This window comes from Solanum dulcamara, chromosome 10, assembly GCF_947179165.1.
Source record: "Solanum dulcamara chromosome 10, daSolDulc1.2, whole genome shotgun sequence".
NCBI lineage: Eukaryota > Viridiplantae > Streptophyta > Magnoliopsida > Solanales > Solanaceae > Solanum > Solanum dulcamara.
In genome coordinates, this window is record NC_077246.1 from 50,078,913 (window position 1) to 50,087,958 (window position 9,046).

General features: G+C 34.5%; 1 protein-coding gene across 1 annotated transcript; it reads left to right on the plus strand.

The window, feature by feature from the left end:
- Positions 1-6,385: 6,385 nt before the first annotated feature.
- Positions 6,386-8,212, plus strand: LOC129869785 (non-specific lipid transfer protein GPI-anchored 20-like). Its single transcript, XM_055944399.1, has 4 exons — positions 6,386-6,713; positions 7,433-7,457; positions 7,575-7,668; positions 8,090-8,212. The coding sequence occupies exons 1-4, from the start codon at positions 6,386-6,388 to the stop codon at positions 8,210-8,212; spliced, it is 570 nt and encodes a 189-aa protein (XP_055800374.1).
- The last annotated feature ends 834 nt before the right edge of the window (positions 8,213-9,046 follow it).

Below are 9,046 nucleotides of genomic sequence, written 5' to 3' on the forward strand. Positions count from 1 at the left end.
GACAACAAAAGGGCTTGGCCCTGCTAAATATGTTCCAATGATTAGGAGAGCAGGAGTTGAGTTCTAATCTTAAGGCTCGTCATATGATCATATTATCTGAATATTTGGTGGTATCTTGTTATATGCAATTATTACTTAGGAGATAATTTCAAAGTTATTTGGGAATTAGGAGCAATTCAATGTCAAAACATGGTGGTGTCTTATCTAAAAATGATCTTAACAGTTGAGAGGCCTAGCCGCTATCTTTTTGACAAAATACAGTACTCTATGTTTACTGTAGGAATTAAACGAACCAAATATCATGGGATTAGATGTAACGACAATGATGTTGGCAATTAAGTATGAATGGATGTATATATCAAGTTGAGTTAGAGATAGGAAATAAGTTGAAAGATAGTGATTGCTCTGAGTTTCTTTCAACTTCAAGGTGAAGGATGATGAAATGAACTAAAGAGCCAAGTACAGATAGCCTAAGGATGGATTTCTTCCAACTTCAGAACCTGATGTTAACATAGCTCTTGAGAAATGCAATTGTTTTGCTCGGAATGTAACAACAATATCACTCAAACTTTTCCCAAAAAAGCTGCAGTAGTTTTACTTAAAATATGGCTGCAATTTCACTCGAATGTTTCCCAAAAAAGCTGCATTAGTTTTACTTAAAATATGGCTGCAATTTCACTCGAATTTGACCAAAAAAATAAGAGCATACTTCAACTACTAAGGAGCAAGACAATCATTCAAAGACCGCCAAGCAAATTCAAGTTACAATACATTCCTAAGACCTTTACTTAGGCGAATACAATCTAAATAATACTGTAATATAGAAAGGAATGTAGTAAACCAAAAAAATGCAACAAAATAATACCAAAATCTATAGCAAAACTGAAGAGAAAGAGAGAATAAAATTATGAAGATCAATTACCTTCATCTTGTACTCTTTATAGTGATGAACAAAAGCAGTCCAATCATTAGAATCCACGTTTGCAGGACGATTAGCATGTATCTCTTCCTTACTTTTGTTAGGATAGAAGCTCTCACATCTTAACTTATATTTATAGGCCCTCCATCTTTCGCATAGAGAATGCATCACCCATTTAATTCCAACCGCATAATCAAACTCAAAATTCTCCTTCAGACATTTTTATATTTATAATTCAATGTCTAATGAAAAAAGATACATTAATTAAATTAACTTGAAAGAATGTATTACCTCAATAAGCTGCCACTGAAGGCGTGTTTTTTCCTCTGGCATCCTATCCTATCTCTCAACTGATATGGGGCAAAATACCGACTTTTGAGATAGTTTGCCAAGAAATCTTATGAGCAAATTTGAACCATTATCACTTCCTTGTCCATCCCCATTGAGTTCCACCATTATTTGTTTTATTTTTTTCCAAGTTCCAAACTCGATCTGGTTGCATCTTTTGAGTAGTAACTTCTCCGGTCGAAGTATCTATTATTGTAACAAGCAAACAACTTTAATCAGTTGTGCATTAATAATAAAACTTGAAAAGTTTGAAGAAGAAAAATATGGTCTCTTATAGATCTGCTAATTTGACAATAAATGTTACTTTTATTGCCAATAAATAAATAATACCAAAATAAGATAGAGATTAAAAAACAATAATCAACTCTAATATGAAATTACTTCTAACCTTTAACCTTGACAACTAAGGGCTCCTCTTTCTCTTATTTGTTGCCTTCATTAGAGCTTGAAGTTGTTATCACTGAATGCAGGAGTTATTATATTCTCATTTTCAAGTTGATTTTCTTGTTGATCCCCATTAAATTGTTGTTGCGGATCTTGAAAAGTTATGCTAATGTTATCAGCTTGTTGTCCTCGTAATCTTGCCAACAGTTCTTGTACTGACTTCTTACATTTTTGCTTTATATAGAACTTATCCTGTAGATATTACATTAAAGGAACAAGCTTAACGTAAAAATCAGTAACTATTCTGCACACATACCAGAAAAAAGCTTTTTCATGATCACAAGACGGTAAAATTCCTTAAAATGTAAGTTTTCATTCCAAGTCACTAGCAAGCAAGACAGAAAATCATCCATACAATGATACAATAGATTATGCAAAATACCTATCATATGAGTAGATAAATATACTAAAGATGCAAAACACACACAATTAATTAAAACAAGGCAAGCAGACTAGAATCTTAGTGTAATTTTTCAATTTCATAACAAGAGAATTGAACTAATCTCGCATTCCTTCACCATTTCAATCACTCCCATCATCATCATCTCCATCAATGTCACCATCATCATCATCTCTATTACTGTCACTTTCATAATCATCATTACTGGAATCATCTTGTTCTTGTTCATCACGAATATCTCGGACTAATGATAAGTCTTCAATATTTTCCAAATGTTGCTCATGAAAAGGTATGTCCTCCATTGATAGCTCCTCTAAATCTACAAAATCCACATCTCCCATATCATATATATCTCTCGGCTTCATATGAAAAACACAACACCAATCTTCTTCAATTGGATCATAAACATAGTACACCATTCTAGCATCAGTTGCAAGTATAAATGGCTCATTTGTTTCTTTTGCACCTGTGTGTATCAAACGGGAAAAGTTTACACTTGTAATTCCAAATTCATCTATATTGATTCCCTTGTTAATTGTAGTGTCTACCCAAATATATTTGAATAACACAACCTTTAACTTGCCATAATAATTTAACTCTATGATTTCAATCAATTTACCATAGTACATGTCATTACTTGATTGTTCAATAGATGCTCTACCATTTGAAAATCTTTTAGTAACAACAGACATAATAACACCACTATTTTGTGTTTTCAATCCTTGCTCCTTCCACATAGTACGAAACTTAAATCCGTGAATGTTATACTCCTTGAATCTTCTCACAACATTATTTAGTCCATTTGCAAGCAATTCGATTTCTGGCCTAATCTCCACACGATTCTGACTTGCAATCTTTGTTATAAGATATATTAGGACGGTTATATATAAATTATAAGATTTTGAGTTTAAAAAGGAATGAAATATTTTGAATCTTACATATTTCTTAAACCACTTGTGAAAATGTTTGTGCACATATTCTTCCACAAATTTTGAGGAGTTTCTTTTGCCACAATGCATCCTAGAGACATCAATTCTAAATTTTCTGAATGTAATTATAAATCATATATCAAGATATAAAATATATTAGAATTAGAAAATGAACAATATGAAAGATCATATAACTTACCCTCAAAATACATCAACTAATTCACAATTAGTTAATACATATCAGTGAGCTTGTATGATTTCCAAAGAAGATATGGATAGAGTTTTAATAGCCCCAATAGGCTTGCCCAATGCAGAAAACAAATTTGACAAGATAGCAGATTCACTACTAGCATTAATTTCACTTTCATCATCATTACGCCTTAGTCGATTAAACCTTGTTTCAATATCACCATCCTCAAAATTAGTAAGATTTTCCTCTGTAAGGCAACCTTCAGCAATACAACCTTCTGCAGCGGAATTGTTACGAACATAAGATTTAAAATGGCCCATTCCCCTAACAAAATATTAAAACAAATCGTAAGATTAAAAAAAATTAAAAATACATAGACTTACTAAGCAAAGAATATACCTTTCAATAGGGTACATACAATGACCTTGTACAGGACCAGCAAGAATTGCTTCCTCTCCAATGTGAATGACCAGATGAAACATAATAGTGAAGAAGGATGGAGGGAATATTGCTTCCATATTAGCATGATTCAACCAAATTCGTCGTTGGAGATCCTCTACTTGCTTAACACCAAAACCTTGCCTGATATTTCTCTAAAGTAGTTACATAACTCAATCAACACTGAAGTAACTTCTTTAGGAAGAGATCTTCTACAAGCAATTGGCAAAATATGCTCCATCAAAATATGGGAATCGTGACTCTTTAAATTAGAGATCTTGCGTTTCTTAAGATCAACACATCTTGAGATGTTTGATGCGTAATTATCCAGAAATACCACATTGTTTAAAACTTTTAGAAAGATATCTTTCTTATCTTTCTTCATGTTAAAGCATGATGGAGGAAACTTAGAAGAATTAGGATATGGATGAAGTTTTTCTCTAATTTCCATCACTTGCAAGTCTTTACAAGCTTGCAAATTATCTTTTGATTTTTTTTGTCACCAAGTATTGTAAACAATACATTGTCACAAACATTCTTCTCTACATGCATCAAGTCAAGGCAATGACGAATAAGATGATTCTTCCAATAAGGGAAATACCAGAAGACACTCTTCTTCTTCCATTGCTTTGGGCTAGCCTTACTTGTACCATCATCACGAGGCCTCTTTCGACTCTCCTCAATTTGTCTTAATAAGGTTAATCCTGATGGTGGGATAGGCGCAGGTCTATGCTCCTCAAAATCATTAAAAGACTTCTTATTGTACCTATATTTGTGATCATGTGGTAAAAATTGGCGATGTCCCATAAAGTAATTTTTTCTACCAAACTTTAGCCTCATAGAATCTGTATCATAATTACATAATGGACAAGCAAGTAATGTATGTGTATTCCACCCAGACAAGTTATCAAGACCTGAAAAATCACTTATGGTCCACATCAATACAGCACGCAATTGGAACATTTCCTTAGTTGAGGAATCATAAGCATTTACACCATTCCACAATTGTTTTAACTCAGCAATTAAAGGTTGCAAGTAAACGTCAATGCTATTTCTAGGCATTTTAGGACCAGGAATTATCTTCGACATGACAAGAAAAGTTTGCTTTATAAAATACCATGGAGGATAGTTATAAATATATAACATCACAGGCCAAATGCTAATGCTGAAACTTAGATTTCCAAATGGATTGAAACCATCCGTAGCTAAAGCAAGTCGCACATTACTAGTCTCTGAAGCAAAGTCTGGATAGAATGAATCAAAATGTTTCCACTCTTTGCCATCTCTAGGATACCGTAATAACCCATTTGTATTAGCTTTTTTAGCATGCCACTTCAAGAGTTCTGCAGTTTTAGAGCACATGTATAGCCTTTTCAGTCTAGGTATAAGTGGGAAGTACCGCAACACTTTCGCTGGCTTTCGTTTCTTTCTATGTTGGTCATCAATTACAACATTTACACCAACACCATTTTCATCTGATATATACTTGGAAGTATTACAGACCTTGCATTTATCTCTATTCTCATCCCCTGATGATCCCCAATATAGCATACAATGGTTCGGACATCCATCAATCTTATTGTAGCTCAAACCTAATTTCTTAATCATCTTTTTTGACTCATTAAATGATGATGGTAGTTTCGCTTGGGGAAAAGCATCCTTTAAAAGGTCAAGAATTATTGAAAATAATTTATCTGTTGCACCACATAAGACCTTAATATGATAAAAACGAACAATGAATGACAATTTATTATATTTTGTACAACCATCATAAAGTTCTTAATTCTCATCCTCCGACAACTTCTTAATTTCCTCTCTCTCTTCTTTACTTTTACCTTCATCACCTTCAGGATTGTCATTATTTAGTAGATTTGATGGACCAAAATCTTGAAATTCATTATTATCAAAGACACCAAAAACATCACTCCACATATCATGCATAGGATATTGTCTAGCCAGCTAATTATGTACTCGGAGTAATGATTCTACATTCGATTGAACACGCTTTTCTCCATGCATATGCCAACAATATACTTTTCTGGAAATCCCCTTTGAAGCAGATGACTAAACACTTCAGCTCTATTGCGCATAATAGAAAATCCACATAAAATATAAGGACATAAAATTTTTCCATTAAATTCCAAAAATTGAACAACACCATCCGAGAATTTTTTTGATCTAATTGGACTCTCAATCCAACTCTTGTCAATCATGTTGGACTAAAGCTGTTGAAGATATGAACAAATAAAAAATAGGACTAAGTTTTTTATAAACTTAAGAGAAATTTTTTTTAGTGAATTTAATCGTATACTTATAGTATAATAATGCTTGATGAACCCAAAAAAGGAAAAAGAAGGATTCTTAAGGAAAAATATGGAGATTAAATAATCTAAATTACCCATTAATTCCAAGAACTAAAACTTGAGTTTGCAATTCACCCTCACACATTAAACCAAATCTAGGAACTGGGTTCAGTATATTTCAGCTAATAAATCACAAGAAAACAGAACCTATTTCAACATTTTCCATATTACAGTACTATTAGAAATATTAGACCAAAAAAAAAGTTTGTTAAAGTAGTTGAACTTCATTCACCTACATTTCCCTCTATAAATTCCCCTATTTACTTCTCCCCACCAATTAAACCATTCAAATTTTCTAATTACAAGCATATCATAAAACTAACTACTGAAAAAAAAAGCTTTATATTAGATGCTATGGCTTTTTATTACTCTGTTTCTTTCCTTTCTTGCATTATTGTTTTAGCAATTTTGCCTATGAATGCCCAAATTGTGACATCTCCATGTACAACAACAATGCTGACTAGTTTTACTCCTTGTTTGAATTTCTTGGCTAACGGCAATGGAACGGCTGCAGCATCTGTTGCCTGCTGCAATGCACTAAGAACAATGATGGGCAACGGCTCTGCTTGTCTTTGTGTTATTGCAACTGGTGGCATTCCCTTTCAGATTCCTATTAATCCTAATACAACCATGTCTCTTCCTCGAGCTTGTAACATGGCTCGCGTTCCCCTCCAATGCAAAGGTAAGAGACTTTTATGGTATTAGTAACATAGGTCGAGGTGGATTTAGGATTTGAACATTGTGTGTTTGAGTTTGGGATTCTTATTATTTGTACTTATTTAATAAAACCTTTACCATGTAATATAGAGTCGAAAGCAAAAATTGTTGGGTTCAGATGAACATATGAGTTATTAGCTTGATCAGCCTCTGAATAGGAAACACATCAAATGTTCTTAGTTATGTTGGAGGAACTTGAAGTTTGAGCCATTAGATTCCTCTTATCATAAAGGGTAACCTGGTAGACTAAATTCCCGCTTTGCCAAGAGTCTGGGGAAGGGTTGGACCACATTGGTTCTTATGTATGAAATCTAAGCTTATACATTTTTGCAAAAGGTTGTTGCTGCGATTTGAACCCGTGACCTCTTTGGTTAGACAGTGGCAACATTTATAATTGTGCCAAAGCTATCCTTCATTTCTCTTATTACAGAGCTAACCGGTTGCACTAAGCTTCCGCTAGGCACGATGTTTAGAAAAGGGTCGGACCATATTAGGTCATATGTATGCAATATGAGCAAAAAACTATTCCCATGACTTGAACCCGTGACCTCCCAATCACTCATAAGCAACTTTTACCGTTATCCCAAGGCACCCCTTCATTTATCACAAATAAGAAAATTTAAGAACATAATTTTTTTCATTCTTATTGGTAACTAACACCCTTTGTGGTTCTCTTGGTTGCAGCCTCCACTCCACCTGCAGCAGCTCCAGATATATATTAGCACCTATTACATATAATCATTTTTCTTATTAATGTCCATATTTCAAGATTTTATCATCTAAAATTTCCATGAAATTGATGTGAATTTATTACTGTTTTTCAAATAGGTCCTTCTGGAATAGAGGCTCCAAGTGCTTCAACAACATTAGCACCTAGTCCTTCTCCTAGTCCTAAAGGTATTACTTTTAATAGTATCACTGTGTGGGACCATAAGTCCCCTATAATTATTCTAATAATCACATATCCAATTTACCCAAACTGTAGATTTTTTAGGTTCCAGACGAACAGTTTAAACACTAGCCATATATAGACTCACAAAATGGAATAAAGTAGAAGTATAAATTCACACCATTCATAAAATTGAGTACTAATACTTCAGAGTGGATCAATAAAAGGCCACAACTTTGTAGCAATTGTCACATGAAAGTAAATAAGAATGGAATTAATGCGCAAGCAAAATAAAGAACTACAAGAGTTCTGTTTTTGAGGCTTTCTTAGTACAGCAGAAGCAGACAAAAGCATTTCAAATCATAAAATTCCTATTCTATGATTACAAGTCATGTGAAAATAGAAAGTAGGGTTTTGTGTTATATGATAAACATATGTGTGGAATACAATAGAAGATTGAGATAAATAGAGAGCATAGAAAACAGAGGAACGTACAAGCACTATTCTTCGGAGAAGGAGATCGCAAAAATTTGCCGCTGATGGAAAGTTCGCCACCGATGGAAAGTGTATACTAAAGAAGACTTCAATTTTGGGTGTAGAATTTGTGTTTATTTTGGGCGAAGTGAGGGAAAAGACTAAAAGTGTGGGAATAAGAGGGAAATAATAGCAAAAGAGGAGGGAGTAAAATTTGTTTACCGCTTTTTTTGGCCACGAAATTTAGCCACACTTACTAATGCATAGAGATTTTTAACTTTTAAATTAATTTTGCCACGGTATTGTAACACCCCTCAAAATTTTTCCCTAAGATTCGGACCTTTCTTGTATTCGAGTATGGTCGAACTCGAGTATTGTGGAGCATTTGCATGAGTAAGACGAGTCCTTGAGAAATTGAGCAATGTTAGAGGTGATGTGGGGTCATGAAAGACCCCTAGGACCAAATCAATCCAAAAGATTCATCGTCGAGTCTTCTTTCCAACGCCACCAAGAATGTAATTTTTGGAGTTCAGAGTCGAAAGATATGATGATCCTAAAACGAACTAGCACAGCAGAGATTTTCAGGCCTGGGTTGCAATTGTTGGAAAACTGGGCTTGGCATCGTAGTGGCGCAACGCGCCACTATCGCGCCAGAAACATGCCTCAGTAGTTTGGGCTTTGGCGCGGCGTGCCACTAAAAGGTGTGTAGGGTTTTTCAAGCTAATTTCCAGAACCCAGAAAATATTGGCCTAGGCACCGTAAGGGCGCGAGGCGCCACTATCGCGCCAAGAATGTGCCTCAGTAGTTTGATCCTTAGCGCAGCGTGCCACTACGAGATGTGCAGGTTTTATGCGTAATCAGCCTAGCGCTACAATGGCGCAACGCGCCACTATCGCGCCAGGAGTATTTTTGCCTATTTTCAGGACTTTTGAGAA